Source organism: Saccostrea cucullata, unplaced genomic scaffold (genome assembly GCF_032062105.1).
Source record: "Saccostrea cucullata isolate Sc308-1 unplaced genomic scaffold, CSIRO_AGI_Scuc_v1 ctg297, whole genome shotgun sequence".
Classification (NCBI taxonomy): domain Eukaryota; kingdom Metazoa; phylum Mollusca; class Bivalvia; order Ostreida; family Ostreidae; genus Saccostrea; species Saccostrea cuccullata.
The window spans coordinates 360,261-380,194 of NW_026929962.1; the positions used below are offsets into that span (position 1 = coordinate 360,261).

Sequence of the window (19,934 nt, forward strand, 5' to 3'; positions counted from 1 at the left end):
ACCAAATATGCTTCTGTCCACGTGTGATGTATAGTACGTATAGCAAACATGGAATAGAACAAAACACACACGTGCGGTGTTTGAGTTAGGGATAATTTTTCTTCCCGTAATATGTATCAGGAGAAAAATGACAGTTCTTGAAGAAACGGGTTAACAGAAAACATCCACTTTTTGCGCTTGTTAAAATCAGTGACATCAGAAATTAAGAAATTTGAGTTAATTATTAACAGAGGAAAGAATGTTGTAAGACGCAGACCGTTTTCCTGAACTTCGTTTTCCACAGCTGAAAGTTGCGTGTATTGTGAAGTGGAGCGATTGTTTAATTAATGGTGTTTACATCTGACCAATTTAAACACAAGGATTTCTCTATTCTAATCTAAAGTTTAATGGACGAGTTTATTCAATTTAAAGAAAACGTTATGCAATTTTTACGGCCCAAAGTAACCTGGCGTTATTACTGAAAAAGAGCTAAATGATATTCTCCAAATTGTCATAGAGTGAAAATGGCACATATGCAACAACGAGTTGTTAAAGTTATTTCTAAGCCTCCAAGAGAGAGGAAAGATGCAGAAATTCAGTTGGTGCTACCATGGTTACGGAAAAAGAGCGATCTATTTAAGGATCTGGATAAAAGTGAGTATAAATTTATTATAAAAGAGAAAGAAATATTCAAAACCTGAATAAGTTCAGAAATATTTAATACTTATGCTATTCCACATTATTTGAAAAAAAATTAATTTGCACAAATATAAATTTCAAGCCCATATGCATTTTCTGCATTTTAAAAAATATAAATGTTACTGTTATCTACTGAAAGTATCATGTTTCAAATTTCTTGTAAAGTTTTTTATTACAATTCTGGATTAATTTTGACACATCAAAAATCAATCTGTCTAAATGAAAATAGGCTATTCAAGACATCGACTCTCTCTTGTCGCCAATCGAACATTTTCATCTGCATTGAACAGTCATTAACGCAATTACGTCTTGGCTCTTGTGATTTTGTGTGTAATTGGTCTTTGGAATATATCCTTTAAAAGATTAAAAGGCCAATATTTTGCAGAATATGCGTGACCTTCTTTGAGAATTTAAAGGAATTAACCGAGCGCTCTTGGAGGTATTCAATAGTATAATTGAGATTTAATTGAAGAAAGACGACAAATTATGACTAATTATCAGAAACATACCTGTCAATATCTCTATCGGTTTTCATTTCTATAAAATTTTGCAATTTGACATTAACATTAATTGAGTGTTGGTCAAGACCAACTGATTTATACACATTATTTGACATCACAGTCGGACACATCATCAAGTTGAATAGGGTATACATTTTGATGGTTCTCAAATATTAACTGCATCTAATGCCCTCCCTCTTGTATCAATATTTCTCAATAAAACTTTGTTGAAATTTAATCTAGCGAGTAAATTTACAACAATAGAGAGTAATATTGACTATGTTGATTCAACACCATTTCCTTGTGAATGCACGTTTAAATTTGTTCGTAATACACCAACCTTCTTTCATATACCCACAGGGATTGTGACTTGGACAAAGACTTTTGTTTTATTAGTAATCCCTCGATCAATCAATACCTTTCTTTAATTAGAATAGCGTCAATATGTTTATATAACAAAATCTATTGAAACATTCACATGAAATTTCTGTTTATAATTTGCCGAAAAAAATTATAACAAGATATGTATGGATATGGATGCACTAGCCATATGCGTCGGAACCGGGGGGAGGGCTTTCTTTCAAAGATTGGCAAAATATACGCATTGGAAATTGGGGCTTACTTTTTTTTGTTGGTTTAGCCCTCCTCCCACTTTCAATTTGCTTACGACGCCTATGCTAGCTAATAAAACTTTTATACCTATTTCGGTATCAAATTTTGAGACATAAAGGATAAATATCATAAAAACATGAATCTTTTAGTTGTTTACTTTTCACACTTTTCCATTCCTCTCTAGGCCCTAGGATCAGGAAAAAAAGTAGTACACATGAAAAAGAATCTTTATGTTTAAGGATGAAATGGTCAAGAGAAGTCACCATAAATAGAAAAAAATACGACAAAAGTTGGCTGTCTAAATCACCGTGAGATCCTACTAGATCCTAAAAAGATCATCATAAATAGAAATATCAGTTATAAATACCTGATTAATAATAAAAAGAAAGTGTGACTTATATCCACTGTAGTCACATTAGAGGTTCAGATTTTTACACATATAAAGTAAAATATCTGTCCAAAAAAGATACATGTAGAACGTACCGGTAAGCAATGTAACCAATAGGTCTCTTGTAGCATCTTTCCCAACGGAATGTCATCGTCGCAAGGATGGACCCAAATCTAAAAAAGGGAACTTTGATACCAAGGACTTTGAAAATATTTTTCCTACATCAGCTAATTTTATTTTAATTCAATTTCTTGTTGTAGTTTAATTAATTAATGTTTCTTCTATACTGTCAGGAGTCCTAATTATTTTTTTCGAGACAAATCTTCGAGAAAATAATTTTTTTTTATCTATTTTTTGATTTAAAAAACATGTTGACCGATAAAATTAAGTCTTGTGTGGTTATACTTTGTGAGCTTTATAATATACGATAGGAAAAACAAGATTTCTTCTGCTTCGTATGAAAACGTCATGTGGGAAAAAAAATCTTGAACCTTATAAAATTAATTTTTTTTAAATAAAAAAAAATCGGTAAAAATTGTATTAATAGTTTATTCCTGGCCAATTTTTTAAAGACTGGTATGCTTATTAAAAGTAATGCTTATTGATATGAAAACATAAGAATGTGTGTATGTGTGTAGGACCTTTAAAACATTAACAAACTTTTTAGTAAAGTGAGTGAAAGAGGAAGATAATGAGAAAATTAAGAGCACCAGACGTGAATTGCAAAACCACCTCCTTGTTCTTAAAGGGGTGCATACCATCCTTACATTTTTACACGCAAAAGAACTGCACGAAACCATTTCATGATTATACATAGTTGTTCTTCCTGTCGTATCAAAGAGTTACATTGTTTATTTCTTATGAAATGGTTATTATACCCAACTTTACCTTTCGTTGTAGGTGTTTTGACAGATGTAATACGAAACTGTGCATACATGAAAGCTTTCCGAGACGACGTTATCATAAAACAGGGTGAAAAGGGAAACAGGTAAACCAACAAAAAATGATCCAAGGAGGTTGACTCTGTTATGGTCAAAGACAAATATATAAAACCATAACGCTACAAATCTGCAGCTAATTTGACACCACTTAATCCAGTTTTAAAAGAACATATTAAATAGAAGAATTTTATTTAATTTCTAATCGCTATATTGTACAAATTACACAGGAAAGTGCGATTTTCTATCAAATGTTGAAAGTCAAAAATGATCAACCCCAAAAAGAAGGCTTATTAAAAATATACGTAAGCAAGTCTATGAAGTCGATTGATTGACACAAACATTTGTGATGGCTTCATACAAACCAAATTTGTCTTCATATTACCGAACATTAGACCTTTAAACTAAATCTTTGGCCATTTTCTTGTATAAAAAATGCAAGCTTGATATTGTCAATTGTTAGATTATAGCAATAATTTTTATAGTTCTTTCCCCATGACAAATAATATATTCAATACAGAATTTATCGAACTATTCAGTTTATACGGTAAAAGGTGCGTGTCAGTTTTGTAGGGTCATTGCTGTCGCTTATTGCAATAATGCCATATTCAACATGAATTGTATCGTTCAATTCTTTATAAATATTTTCAATTTTGTCACCAGAGTATGTAACATTAAATCCTTTCCAGTCACTATTGTCCCCAATGCTTTGAGTAAACCACTTTTCCACCGAGATATTAAGTTTTAAAAAGACATTCAATCAAGGCATTAATTTGTTGACTTATTTGACAATGCTGCAAATAAATAAAACTCTTCCAGTTCTTAAATCAATAATCTGGATAGGAAATCAGAGTTGACAAAGGCAAAATGAGATTCAGACGTTTAGAACAAGATCTCGAAAATTTCTTCTAGAGAGACGAAAGTCACTGTGGTATAAAACTGTGTTAATAATTCCCAGTATTGTGGTCATTGGTATGGATAAGGGGGTATTTTGTTTGTTTTAATACTAATGTTGCTACAATATTGGAATGCGACGTAGAATTATTTGGTGTTTTGTTGTAGTTTCTTCATTATGTTGACGGGGAAAACATCAGTACTCATCGACACCCAGAAATCAGACGATGATGCTCCGCCGCCGGACGAAACCGATCAAACGATAGACTCCTCAGTACTGGAGGATAAAACTGAGGATATAGACGATGCAGACGACAGCAAGAATAAACAAGAAAGAGACAAACAAAACGGAGTTAAGAAGGTGGTTGACCGGTCCAAGTATGGAAAGTTCATAATTCATTATGGTATGTTTTCCTCCTCTTTTTTAATAAAGGCAGTTCGAGTGTGAGATCAAAGTAACGGAAAAGTGGATACATGTACCGACCAATTTATTCTTGATAGAGAAAGTACATAATTTTGAAATTTGATACAATATGAAAGTCAAGATAATTTAATTATGTCCTCAAAATCTTTAATAATGTGTAAACATCAATTATGAATGTACAAAATACACTTGACATTTTTTCCAAATACAAAGTTTCAAGATAAAACATTTTCCAAGAATATACTCAAGCCTTTCATAAACATTTCCAATTGTTTTACGCAGAAGAAGGAAAAAGTTTTGGTGAGGTAGCGTTGATGTCGGAGGACTCAGTACGTAATGCTACTGTACTAGCGGACGAGGAGACCGACCTACTGGTCATCAGTCGTGAACTCTTCAACAGATCAATGAAGGTACCGGGGGATTAACCTAATAGATTTAAATAGTGACCGTGTCTATATTGTCACTCTGACATTGATCACTGTTAAACACAGAATGATTTAAATCTGTAGTAAGGAATAGCATGGTACGAAATCACCTGTATGAAGAATCGATGTTTTAGAACACAACTTTGAGATTAAATTCAAAAAATGAAAATTTTACTCTTTTAGGCAAAACAAGAGGAAGAGTACCAGGAAAGACAAGATTTCATCAAAAAGTGTCCTTTATTTAGTAACTGGTCGCCTAAATTCAAGAAACTGTTGGAGATGAGTTTGAGAAAGGAATACTACCATTACGGGTCTACAATAGTCAAGCAGGGAGATCCGCCTCCCGGGCTACTCTTTATAATTCAGTATGTTCAGTCTATGTGTACTAGTAGATGTTTATGTCTTCCACTGTCTTTCTTTTGGAATATTATACTCTTTTGTGAATTTGATTCGTCTGAAATTATTCGTTAAAAAAATCCCCCACCGATTCCCACTGAGGGATGAAACCACACCCTCTAGCGCGAATCCGATCTAATTACAGAACTTAGCATCAGTCAACATTGCTTGAAGACAGATGATATTTTTAAAAAGTTTGATTGCGTGGATCATATATATCAGCTTTATTTGTATTAAACATCCCGTACAAAATAATAAATAATGCATGTAGTTGAGGAATGCCAACCGAAGCGCACCCGAAGTTTACAATGGTTTTCAAGGGTAAAAATATTCAGTGTTACCCTCAACTACATGCAGTATTGATATATCTTTCATTATTGTAGGGGACAAGCAAAGATAGTAATGAATCCAAACCAGCATTCTAGTCAGTATTCACATCTGCTCACTCAAAACTCTGTACCAATACAAAATCAGTTAAATAGGTAAGACATGGTGTAAAATAAAGATCATATATTATGTGATTGTCTTTGTAAAGTAAACCAGTGGATAACATTTTCTCTTGATTAATTAAAGGACACATTCAAGGCCAAGAGGAGAAGAAGAACGTGACGTGCTCCAGCAGCAGGTGCGCGTGCGTAGACGAGATGGATATGTAGCTGCAGAAAAGCGCCAAAGAAATATGTGTGTCGAACTCTGCTGCGTTGAGAGACATGATGTGATAGGTATGAAACCAATTACTGCAATGCAAAAAAAAAAATGAAATTACTTGCAAGTTTGACCAATTGTTACGGCCAGTTCTTGAATGAGATCGTTTAAATTTCAGGTGATGTTGAAATGGCACTAGAGCTTGACTCTTGTGTCAGTTCTGTGATCTGCAACTCTAATGCCACTGTTATGATACTAGACACCAAGAACTACGATCGTCTCGTAGCAAAGAAAAACCAACAAACAATCACAAAAATAAGTCAGAGGGCTTTACAAAAATTACAGTGCCGTTGTCATACAACTAAAGGATCCAAAATTCCACTGTTAAAAAGTCTTGTAGAAAAGTTAAAAGAAAAGTTACCTAGGAGACAAAATAATATACAACTGCGCCAACAGATTACAGAGTTAGACAAAGAAAAGGAACAATTGATGGAGCAGTTGATAGATCTGTATTTGAGAGGAAAAGTTCCTATGATTGAACCATTTGTTCCCAATGCACTATATTACCGAAAGAAGACAATAAGGAGAGCAGAAATTATGGAACACAGAAACAAACTGGCCAAAGGAGTTCCGCAGACGGGGAAGCGAAGTTTGTATGATATACCGAAAAGAAAGGTCGCTAGAAGTATGAAGCAACTGAAAACGGCTAATGCTGAACAAGAGTTGTTAAGTCCGTCACTGAGCATTGTCAGACCATTCAGTGATTATAGAGCGACGAGCCGACGAGAGGTTCAACAACGACCCCGCACTGCCATAGGCCTGACAAGTATGACATCAATGAAAGAGCGAACCCGACCAGTTTCCGAAAACAACCGAGTGTTTTTAACTGAATGCAACAATGGTAGTTTAGAGGGTGAAAGGGACAACATAATTTTAAGTGAAAACGATAATTTTTTTCAGCAGTTAGATAATCTTCATCGCGAAAAACATGAAAATAGGTCCAGAATTGTTTGCTCTGCCACAGCAAGGGAAGAATTGATGAACGATATGCGATACTTTAACGGTAGTACAGGCGAGGTTCAGGTGCCACAGGACGAGGCTTATTTTGACTGGGAGACCAGCGAGGGCCACCTTAATAGGTTAGAGGACAGGATTAAAAGTTTCTGTGACAAGCTAGAAAAGACGGCAAATAACAAGGATGCACCAAGGCTTTCACCTCTAAAGAGATTTTCTATTCAAGATGATAGAGACGTGAGTACAAATTTAGAATGAACCTTTACTGTTATCGTGAGTGAATAAATGTGGAATAGAACTGTTACAAATTAAAATTGTATTTACATGGAAAATGAACAAAGATAATATCGCTTTGATAAAATTATACTTATTTGGTATGATGAAGACGAGTTTTTGTGTCACCTGTATAGCAGAGTGACCCTTACATGTACATTTGGGAATCACTTTACCCGGTGTCTGTCTTGCTGTCCGTCAGTCAGTCAGTCTGTTCCTCCACCTGTTCGTATGCCACAAGAGTTACTTATATCTTGAGAAATGTAAGAGAATTTGCCGATTTATTACTTGGCACTATGACTTGTTGTTATTAATGATAAAAAGTCATCTTAAAAATATGAATCTTTAGACACTTCTTAAAACTGTGTGGATTTTGTTCGTGTCTCAAATCTGTCGGGAGACTGTTCCAGAGTGCAACCCCTTGGGGTTAGTGGGGGTCACAATAAGTTATCAAAGTTTTACTATAGCATATACAGATGTACATGTGTAAAAAGTTCCTCCTAAAATGACAAAGAAACGAAAAGTGATAGGACAATTACCAGTTTAGTTTGTACTTTCAGGAAAGCGTGGCATTGTCGACGTTACATAATTAGCTTCTGAAATTTACACAGCTTTCCTTCACTGTTGAAATACATATGGGATAGAAATTCGGGCAAATGCCAATAGTGTATCGAATAACCAATAACACTTTCTCTTCCGGCAAAAAGGTGGAGCTTAAGTCGTCTCATCGTTGTCAACAACAATTTAAAGTTCCCGATGTTATTAATTTCTTAACCAGTGAGAATTTATTCGCCATTTGACAGACGCTAATTACATAGCGCCGAGAATGGCGCGCCTTACTGAAATTCAAAACTAAGGTGAAAACCGTCCTATATAGAATCATCCTCAGGTAGTGTAGATTTAAGTTTGATCAAATCATGACCCTTACCCTGTCGATGCATAGTGGTGACAGTAGCATAATTTTACATAGAAGTAAGGGGGGTGGGTCAGCTGATGTGATACAGGTGAGTGTAGTAGCCCAGGGACATTTTTTCATTAAAACCAGTAACCCTTGTCTATGCATATGAACTAAGAAAACTGCAATAGCAGCAACATGATACCTGGTATTCTAGAAGAAAGTAAATATGATTATTTTCTTTTTCACACAGGAAAATAACTTTGATCTTAAAGTTCCCAAACCAGGAGGGACAGTATTCGTTCGCACAAAAATCTGTAACAGTCACGAGGAGGCATCCGAAGAAGACATTCACCAGTGCACGTACGGAGGTTTATTCTAACAAGGGAGAGTAGTGGAGCGGATCAGGTACAACTTCCCGACAGACCTAAATCGGCATTTGCTGGTTCCCAGCAGAGAAGGTAAAGCTGCTCCTTCAATGTTGATGCTCTCAATAAAGGTAACAGCCATGGGGTGAAAACCATGTTTGTAAAATTGAAAAATAAATGAACAAAGCTGTACCTAACTATACATTTTTACTTTCCATACTTGAGACGTGGGCTTTATAATGTATATAAGCAATTTAGATATTAAAAATCTATATTTTTGTCGTTTTTCTTCAGTTCACTTTCTTGTATAAAACAAGCTGTGTTTTATTGTGATATTCCGGGTACTATGGTACTTCCTAGTTTTGAAAACTAAGCAAATGTCATTTTACAAGAAATCTCTCCGCACAAGGGTATTCCATCGCATCATTGAGTTTTTGGTCGTTAGTAACTCGCCAATCCAATGTCGATGAAGATATGCTGTGATGACGATAGAGTGATGGTGCGATGACGATGATGTGATGGCACGATGAAACATCGCGATGTTACATTAGCAATGACATGGTGGTGCATTGATGGCGGTGCAATGACGATGAAGCGATGTTTACTAACGCTCAATCATGCTATCACAGCATCGTCATCGCATTGTCGCGCTATCACACAGTCAAGTCATTGTCATCGCATTTCAGCGCCATCGTTAGTCGATGATTGATGGTGTGAAAGTGAATTACATGAATCTGTCCGGATTTTATAGTGATCAATGTCAGAGAGGTTCTATTTAGTATTTATAGATGTAAAATAGACCACTTAAGCACTTAACCCTCATGACACAAACCGTCAAAATTTAAAGATTGTAAAGTCACGCTTGTTGACAACGACTGTCTAACGGAGTCGACTATTGGTAATATGAAACATTTAGAGATAGCGAACTGTATCCAAGATCAAAAGTCCATAAAACAATACAAAATAGGAGCAGAGCGAACACGGACCTCCAAAGCATCAGAGGGGGGATCAAGTGCCATGGAGAAGTTAACATTCCCTGCTGACCGTTCACACCCGCCGTGTGCTCCTTGTCATGATTGAGAAATCCAGTATATAAATTATGGACTAACAAATAGTATGAAAAATGTCAGTCAGCATTAGACTCGATGATAAATTGTATTTGCTTACAAGGTCATTGTATCGACCAAAGAACTTAAACACGAAATGATGACTTTATACGAGAATGCTGATATTCTTGTTTCATCAACTTGTTTGTCAGTAATTTACCTCGTTTCAGAAATTCTTCATACGTAGAACATGCTCTTAATTGCTCTTATCGAACCAACTGAGATATACAGGTGATGAAGGTATACTGCTGCATAAGTAAGGACAGTTGACCATAGAAAAGTTAAAGTCATCACGTTTATCAAAGAGGTTGGTTTTTAGATAACCATTAATGTCTTTATCAAGTAAAATACTAGTATCCAAATATGAAAGAGATGTGTCAGACTCTGTAGTATCTTTTATCTCAATAGAAAATTGATATAAAAGTTAAAAGTATGGAGTGAAAATATTGGAGATTTTTTGTCTGAAGATTGCAAATTTCTATCAAAATCTGTCTTCCAACAAAAATTTAGTATTTCTAATGTAGACTTAGAGCAGTATGATAGCATTGTTTCTGCTATTTCTATTTTTTTAAAAAATAAAAAGTCAATACCGGGTAGATATAACAATTTTGAAAAAAAAATTGTCAACCACATTTACTCTTTCATTACGAAAATATATTTAACTATGAAAAATGTACAAAGAGAATTCACAATATATGAAAATAAAAATGATATAATTCCTACAGTAATTCCAAAGTTGATTTAACTCCCTATGGAGTTATAGATACATACATGTTCATGTATATGTGTAAAAGATTTTTTAAAAGTTTGTTTTAAGACTACCTCTGATTCTTCTGTACAGTGGCTACAATATAGAATTCTACCTGGGATCCTCCCTGTAGATTCTTATCTTAAGAAAATCAATACAAAACTACTGACGTTTACAAGTAAGTTCTGTGCTCAGGAAGCTAAATCTGTACTGCATGTATTTGACAGTTGTAACCTTATTATATCTTTATGGAGGAACTTGATGTAACATATATTCAGAACGATTTCAAAAAGAGTTGGATTCATTGTGCAGTATATTATCTTAGGTGAATTACCGCTTACTACGGACATCAGCATTGAAAACTTTATGAAACTATATATGAAACAATATATATTTTCATGTTTATTACAACCAAAAATACCTACATTTACTGGTTTGTTAAGCTACCAGTACTGTAGATCACAAAATTTTCGCGACACCTTATTTTCGCGAGATAGTAAGTCAACTCATTGACTCTTTATGAGCAAGACAATATTTTTACGAATTGTGGTAAATTCTCTATATAATACTAAGGAATACTATTATACGCTAGAATTAAATTTTCGCGAGTACACTGTCTCGCGTAATTACGCAAAAATAGAGTTCTCGCGAATAAAAAGTGATTTACAGGATTTTAAAGCGAAACACAATATTGAAAGATGCATGTCTATTAACAACTTAAAACTGTTTTATTGTGAATAACAAAGGATTTTGTGGAAAAATATTTTTGAGCAAGTGTAAGATAATGTGAGGAGGTATTTGTTACTTAGTTTATATGATAGAGTCAATTGTTGACCAGCTGATTACTTTGAGAAGCAACCTCCATATTCATTTAAAATGCAAATGGGTGTATGGATGTGTGTATGACTTCTAAATATCCATTTTAACGTTGCTCTAATAATTTAATTTCATTTTTCTCTGTAACACAATGGATAAAAAATAAAATAAAAACATTATATACATCCTCGGCTGTCGGCACAAGTTATACTAGTATCACTTTCCATGATTAAAAGTCCATTTCTGCAAACCTTGATACAGGCATTCTCCAGGACTCAAAAAATTAGGACGTAAATCTCTGTGTCCCTTCAGAATGAAATCAGTCGGTATTTTGCCTTCTTCCACACCCCTTCGAATCAGATCTTTAGCAGCTTTAAGTGCTCTCTGATTTGGAAGACGTTTTTCAAAGTTTCCAATGAAGCAAATACCTGTAAAAAAATGTTCAATGGAATTTTGAATAGTTTTAATCCGATTTTCGTTAAACTTGACATTTTACCGTATATTTTACATAGATTTAATCTGATTGATTTAAATGATATTTAAACCTAAAATCAGTAAATGGAAAACTATAAACTGTTTGTAATTTTGACTTATAGAACATAAATAAAGGTAACATATGATGCATATCATACTTTTGGTATTATTTGTCAATATATTACATACCTATGCTATCTTTGTTAATATATTTCATACCTATGGTTTCTATACATATCTATTCTATCTTTGTCCAAGTACTAGTATTACATATCTTTGATATCTTTAATATATTACATACCTATGGCATCTTTGTTAGTGTATTACATACCTATTGTATCTTTGTTAATGCATTACATACCTATGGTATCTTTGATATTGTATTACATATCTATGGTATCTTTGTTAATGTATTACATACCTATGGTATCTTTGTTAATGTATTACATACCTGGTATCTTTGTTATTGTATTAGATACCTATTGTATCTTTGTTAATGTATTACATACCTATTGTATCTTTGTTAATATATAACATACCTATTGTATCTTTGTTATTTCCCCATTACATACCTATGCTTTCTTTGTTAATTACGTATTACATACCTATGCTTTCTTTGTTAATTATGTATTACATACCTATGCTTTCTTTGTTAATTACGTATTACATACCTATGGTATCTTTGTTAATGTATTACATACCTATGCTATCTTTGTTATTGTATGTACCTATGGTATCTTTGTTATTGTATTACATACCTATTGTATCTTTGTTGTTGTATTACATACCTATATGCCATCTTTGTTATTGTATTACATACCTATGGTATCTTTGTTAGTGTATTTCATACCTATATGCCATCTTTTTTATTGTATTACATATCTATGGTACCTTTGTTAATATATAACATACCTATAGTACCTTTGTTATTAACGTATTACATACCTATGCCATCTTTGTTATTAACGTATTACATACCTATGCTTTCTTTGTTAATGTATTCCTATGATTTCTTTGTTAATGTATTACATACCTATGCTTTCTTTGTTATGTCCTAACGTGTGAGCCCCTTCCTTACCCCATCCACGACCCTCATATACATTCCCATCCTCTCCAATCAAGAAATTGTATGCTATATCAGACCAACCTTGAAATAAGAATGTATATGTTCATCCACTAGCAGGCTGACTGGTTGAGTTAGATTAATTTTTTTCTATTATTTTTTTTTGGAATATTCTGATTTTAAATCAACTAAAGCCGTTTGATTCGATTTGGACAGATATTTCCTACATGGTAGAAGTGCATGATTTAAAAATTAATCTGCAAATATTTTCTCGATCATTTATTAATACATTTAATAGGAAATCCTTGGACAAAACCACATTAACAAAGCAAACACGTGCCAACTGAAATTTCGAAAATATAATTGACAAGACCACGTGTCTTCTTTAAGCTTCAGAAATGGGAATATCGCGATGTTTAATTTGTCTAGGAAGATCTACTCTGCACTCCGTTGACATCTATAGATACATCGACTTGATAGAAAATCATATTGACCGAGCATAAAGTGTGAAAAGAAAGTCAATCTGACAAATAATTTCATAAAAGCTGAAATTTTCTCTGCAGGATTATTTTTTATAAAAGAAATACAAAAATGTTTTTTTTATCATAAAGAAAACAAGATACCCATGGGCCTTATAGGTCACCTGAGCATCATGCAACAAATTTCCAATGATTGAATTTGGTTCATGTTTTAAACTAGACGCCATGACACTCAAAATTTTGAAAGAGGCACAATTGCTCATCATAACTATACACTTAGCAAGTGCTTATTTTGGTAACTTAATACCCATAGGCTGTTAGGGGAACAAAAAATGCATTTAAACTAGGGATGTCAACGAATATTCGAATATTCATTCGATGAGCTGATATTCGAATATAAATTTATGATTCGAATATTCGTTTTTTTTTAAAGTGTACACGCATTTAAAAGAGAGAAAAACCTGGCAAGTTTTATTAGAAATTTAATCAAGTTTGTACAAAATTAAAAGACTCTTTTCTTGGATTACATATACTTTAAAGGTGTGAAGAGTGTATCTATTAAAGTAATTAATTCATTTGTTCACTTAATTAGTTGTATAACAGTGTCCAGTACTTAAAGTCATCTTGTATTGTTGTAAGGACACAGTTTTACAGTAAACACGCGGTTCTCTTGTTTATGTAAATATCATTAAAAATCATTATCAGGAAATTAATTAGCAAAAAAGATTTCTTTTAATTTTTTATTCAGGAGATTATTGTTCTTCTTGGTATAAATTTGTAGAAGTTATGTGTGTAGACTTTAGTAAGACGACCACTTAATCTGGAACATACAAAGAATCCTTTGAGATTTCCAAAAAAAAAAATCATTACGTTTTGAATGTATACTCTTCAATGACATATATTTGATAATTTAAAAAATATAATGGTGCTGCAATTACCAAACTCTATATAAGTTTTGATTCCAAAATAATGGCATAAAACCTATACCGCTTGACAGGAGAATGAAGATATAAATTATATATAATGCAAGATGTATTTATTTGATCGAATATTCGAATATATTTGAATACTAGTAACGAATATTCGAATATCAATAATTGACAATTTTAACATCCCTAATTTAAACTAATCAGTAATATTCAGCAAAAATCACTACCACACATGAACTCTTGACCCTAGGTCTACACATTGCACAAAAATGTTCGATTAATACCAAGAAGCAGATTTCAAACAATTCATTTTCAGTATAAGTTGAGCCCCTCTCTCTATGGTACTCCTGGCCTTGGGGCCTTGAAATGCACAATTCTGGAAGAAAGGCCCTTGCTCGTCATAGCCATATAGGTAGTTCACCCGTTTAAACACAAGAGCAGAGAAGATTTTCAAAGATTTAATATATTTTTCACTATATTATCAATAGAGGTCCGCCCTAACACCAGAACCCCAGATCCCGGGGCCATGAATTTCAGTATTTTTGAAAGGGCACTCTTGCTCATCATAACTATGTACTTAGTTTGTTTAATACCCAGGAGCAGAGAAGAAGATTTTCAAAAACATAATGTGTTTTTACTATATATTAATAGGCCCCGCCCTAAAACCAGAACACCTGACCCTGAGGCCATAAAATTTTACAATTTTGGAAGGGGCATTCTTGCTAATCATAACTATGTACTTAGTTTATTTAATACGTACAAGCAGAGCATTGGCGTCGGAAGCAAATTGAAAAGTGGGGGGGGGGGGCTAAGTGTAAAAAAAAATTTTATACCTTCCCCCCCAAAAAAAACTGACAAGCAAAAAAAAAAAAAAGGGAAATATCCGTCCAAACACGAATATCCTATTTCGTGTGTGTGTGTGTGTTGTGTGTGTGTGTGGGGGGGGGGGGGGGGGGTAGGTTCACTTCCAAAATTTTTTCCAAACAACACCACTTTCCACATTAATTTAACCTAGACTACAACGTGTCTGTGGAAAGTGTGTGCGTGTGTGTGTGTGTGGGGGGGGGGCTAAACCTACACCGCGATGTTCAATGTCTATACTAAGTCTATCTTTGGAAAAAAAGTGGGGGGGGGGGGGGGGGGGGCTAAGCCCCCCTAGCCGCCCGGTTCCGACGCCTATGCAGAGAAAAGGATTTTCAAAACTTGCATTTTCACTAAACAATGTATTAAGCCCCACCTTAACATCAGAACCCCAAACCCTGGGGCCACGAAATTCCCAGTATTGGAAGAGGCATTCATGCTCATCAAAACTATGTGCTTAGTTAGTTTATTAAGTACACAGGAGCAGAGAAGATTTTCAAAGAAATAATGCATTTTCACTATATAATACATATAGCCCTGCCCTAGCACTAGAACCCCTGACCCTGGGGCCATGAATTTCACAATTTTTGAAGAGTCAATCTTGCTCATCATAACTATGTACTTAGTTACTTTATTTAATACCCAGGAGCAGAGAAGAAGATTTTCGAAGAATCAATGTATTTTCACTATATAATCAATAGAGCCCCGCCCTAACACCAGAAGCCCTGACCCTGAGATCATAAAATTCACAATTTTGTGAGAGGCGTCCTTGCACATCATAACTATGTACTTAGTTTATTTAATACCCTGTAGCAGAGAAGAAGATTGTCAAACCAATAATGCATTTTCACTATATAATCTATATAGCCCTGCCCTAGCACCACAACCCCTTACCCTGAGGTCATGAATTTCACAACTTTGGTAGAGGACTCAATGTTTATAACACCCATTCCAACAGTTTGACTGCTTGATGTCCAGGAGTAAAGAAGAAAAGATTTTTAAAGATTGCAAATAATTTTATTAGTTTTGGTCCCACCCCTCATGCCCCAGGGGGAAGGGACCATGAAATTTTCAATTTTTGATTCCCTTTAACTATAGATCCCATATGCTAAAATTGACTGAAATTTGTTCAGCGGTTTCAGAGAAGAAGCTGAATATGTTCAAATGATAACATACGACGCACGACGACGGACGAAAACGGATAGCATTCTGTCACATGAGTGACCTAAAGAAGGATCAAAAGCATTTAAAGAAACAACATGTCCAAAGCCTTAATATCGCTTTAATCCGACTTGCAAAAAAATTGGGTTGTTAAAAAAATCAAAGGTTTGGAACCGCTTTTGCCAAAAAAAGACTTTTGAGTGAAATGATTAAAAAAAAATTCTAGTTTATTCAAATATGAATAACACCATTAACACCAAAGTTCATTTCAAATTTCCTCTCCGTGATATGCTGAAAACAATCACAAAGTTGACTATTTTTTACTCAAAGTTATCTAAGCCGGATGAAAGCGATCTTAAGGCTCGTGGATTTGTCTACACACCTTTGTTATACATATGGTAGATCTGATATGAACGCACTTCTGCTGCACATTGGTTTTCTGTCAACGCTCTTTCAGTAGAGGCACTGTGTATAATAATGACGTATTTTGGTAGTTTTTGTAGATCATTCACTTTTCCCCTTGGCTCTATTGCTCCCCATTCATTACGGTGTATAAATTTGCTCTTAAATACCTCTAAAATACCGGTATATAGATAAAATAATTATTTGATATATATTTACCAGTCATCAAAAACTCAAAATCAATATTTCAATGCTTTGTTCTCTTTTAAATTTAAATTAAAAGGATTTGAATAACAAACCTGAAAAGTGAACTTTTTCCAAATGTTCTCTGGACTCTTCTTGCTCACAGTCACCGAATTTTTCAATATCTAAGTCATTTTTACTAGAAGATGAAAATTCCTTTGTGGATATTGGATTTAAAGAATCTAAAAATTTCCATGATTTCCATAGTAATTCTGTGTAAACATCTTTTTGAGAATGTAGTATGTATTCATGTCTGTTTGAGAATGTAGTGATGGCACTCAATACTGTTAAGAAAAGTATCTGGAAAAAAGACAAATACTTTCACTTAAGTTAAAAATATTTTAGTATATATATTTAAATATATACACACAGAGAGAGAGAGAGAGAGAGAGAGAGAGAGAGAGAGAGAGAGAGCAAAAATAATAAGTCAAGGACTTACAATACTTATCAATTGGCATGTGCATGCCTGCTTCTTAAAATAATGCCAGTACTTTGATTTTGTATGGCTCTGAATCAGAGAAAATGCACATTATAAAGTGTAACTAATTTTTTGTTTGTGTTTTGAACAACATCTAGAGTTTGACCTGACTACAAGGTTAAGGTACAGTTATGAATAAATATTGCTAGGCTTAGAAACGTGTATTTTCGGATGCTTTCACATGAGGAATTTATTGCTTAATATACAGTTAATGATACAATGTATAATGTTATCGTTATGAAAAGGTTACTAATAACTGCTGTATAATAATATTTAAATATAATTTACATTTTGAGATTGATTTAAAATCTGTTGATAATTTGTAAAGGATATAACTTACCAATTTGAACGCCATTTCAAAAGAATTTCAGTGACGTGTGTCTAAATTTAAACTAAGATGGCCAAAGTTGATATTGAAGTTGTATTACGATTCATACGATTGTATACAGGTAGTAAACATCAAATATGCTTATTGAATACGAAAGATGCATTAAATATATTATTGTTTAAACAGGGCTAACTTTTGGTAGAAACCAAAACTTTTTAGTTAACTTTCATTTTTACATCTGCAAAAATTGTTATTGTTAAAAAAATACATAGGAATGTATAACATAAACATTTAAATATGAAATAAATACAAACCACACACAATTATTCATAAGGTGTTTTTATATTAAAGGCATTAATTTTAAAGTTTAGGTTCCAAAAATTCCACCTGCAAGAGATGGCGTCTCTATATGAATAAAAAATCAAACACAACAAATAGAAAAATTGATTTTGAATATTTTAAAAAAAAAAAAAAAGATTTTTCAATCTAAAACAATGAATAACTGATTTGCATGGTCAAGACCAAAATGATAAAGGGATTCAAAGTTAGTGTAGCATTCTATATAAAGATTACTAGCTGACTTTTATGATGATGCCGTTACATGAATTAATGCCGAATTAGGATACAACAAATGCATAAAATTTAAAAGGAGGAATTAAACAAGATAGGAAACATTTTTTTTGGTAATTTTCATGCAGTGCAAATTATGAAGAGACTAAAAGGTAGTTTCAACAAAGAAATGCATCGATTTGATGCATATTCCTCCAACAATCAGGGGTTTGTATGGAACTTAGACTAAGAGGATTTAGCCGAGAATTGCCAATTGAACAATGTTGTCATGATTCATTGAAATACTTTCGTTAAAAGAATCATCAGCTTAAGGAAGACTTAGAAGCTGGAATATGCATGTGATTTTGATAGCATTTTACATATTTGCGCAGCTTCCTCCATGGTAAATTTTCAGTTGTTGAGAGTCCTGTTAACGCATACAACATCTGATAACTGACGTAAAAGTATGGAATGCCTGGACTGTCGTATCATGGCAAAATCCTGCGCATTTTTCATTAAGTGATATGCTTTTGTCATTATGCAGTGTACTTTTTTATCATTATGTGATGCGCTTTTGTCATTATGCGATGTGCTTTTTTATCATTATGTGATGTGCTTTTTTCATTAAGTGATATGCTTTTGTCATTATGCAATGTGCTTTTTTATCATTATGTGATGTGCTTTTATCATTATGTGATGTGCTTTTGTCATTATGTGATGTGCTTTTTTATCATTATGCAATGTGCTTTTTTCATTAAGTGATATGCTTTTGTCATTATGCAATGTACTTTTTTATCATTACGTGATGTGCTTTTGTCATTATGTGATGTGCTTTTGTCATTATGTGATGTGCTTTTTTCATTAAGTGATATGCTTTTGTCGTTATGTGATGTGCTTTTGTCATTAAGTGATGTGCTTTTTTTATCATTATGTGATGTGCTTTTGTCGTTATGTGATGTGCTTTTGTCATTATGTGATGTGCTTTTTTATCATTATGTGATGTGCTTTTATCATAACTTGTGTGCCTTTATGTGATGTGCATTAATTTTGTCATTATGTTATGTGTATTTGATATTATGTAATGTGCTTTTATCATCATGTAATGTGCTTTTGTCTTTATGTGGTGGTGTGCATTTGTCTTTTTGTGACGTTCTTATGTCATTATATAACGTGCATTTGTTTTGTTTGTTATTTAACGTCCTTCTCGAGAATTTTTCATTCATATGGAGACGCCACCGTTTCCCAATGGAGGACTGCAAATTTATACCTGTACTCGCACTCATGACCATTGAGCAGTGAGGGATCTTTTTTGTTCCAGCACCTACTGCGACACGGGACCTCGGTCCGTACGTCTCATTTGAAGGTCCAGTCTCCACGCCCCGCAGTGGAACCGTCATTATGTGAAGAGTTTTTGTCTTTATTTGATGGGTCTATTTCAATATTTACATTTCCAGTGTCTTTGTCCGAGATAAAATTACAAATTGTACATGTACTTTATTTCCCCATAAATGTATTGGCCCGGTTCCCAAAAAAAAAAATGTAGGGCGGAACAAACAGCTAGACAGAAGCAGGGCTTGGAGCACGTGGATTGGCGGAATCAAAGCATGTAAATATAAGGAATAACTGTCAGATTTTTCAATTTCATGACGATGATCAATCGATTGGCTTGCGTGACAATTTTATGCATAAACGCCTTCAGCGTTTATGCAAATTATCACGCAACCCAATCGATTGATCACATCATGAAATCGAAAAATAAGACAGTTATTCCTTAAATAAATCATGCACTTTCAAAGCCAGGACGTCGTGTTTAATTAAGGTCTTTAGGTAGGGTGCAATCAACTTTA

General features: G+C 33.7%; 2 protein-coding genes across 2 annotated transcripts; one reads left to right on the plus strand and one right to left on the minus strand.

Moving 5' to 3' along the window:
* The first annotated feature begins 503 nt into the window (after window positions 1-503).
* Window positions 504-8,732, plus strand: LOC134282559 (uncharacterized). The gene is made up of 9 exons (XM_062764961.1): window positions 504-633; window positions 3,079-3,166; window positions 4,179-4,414; window positions 4,717-4,844; window positions 5,043-5,224; window positions 5,639-5,737; window positions 5,829-5,977; window positions 6,079-7,151; window positions 8,336-8,732. Exons 1-9 carry the CDS (start codon window positions 504-506, stop codon window positions 8,462-8,464), a joined length of 2,214 nt encoding a protein of 737 aa, XP_062620945.1. The 3' UTR covers window positions 8,465-8,732.
* A 1,452-nt stretch (window positions 8,733-10,184) lies between these two features.
* LOC134282532 (peptidoglycan recognition protein 1-like) lies at window positions 10,185-19,484 on the minus strand. Its single transcript, XM_062764935.1, has 5 exons — window positions 19,413-19,484; window positions 16,789-17,032; window positions 16,470-16,661; window positions 12,628-12,741; window positions 10,185-11,548 (listed from the first exon to the last, which is right to left on the minus strand). Exons 1-5 carry the CDS (start codon window positions 19,482-19,484, stop codon window positions 11,337-11,339), a joined length of 834 nt encoding a protein of 277 aa, XP_062620919.1. The 3' UTR covers window positions 10,185-11,336.
* Between the last annotated feature and the right edge of the window lie 450 nt (window positions 19,485-19,934).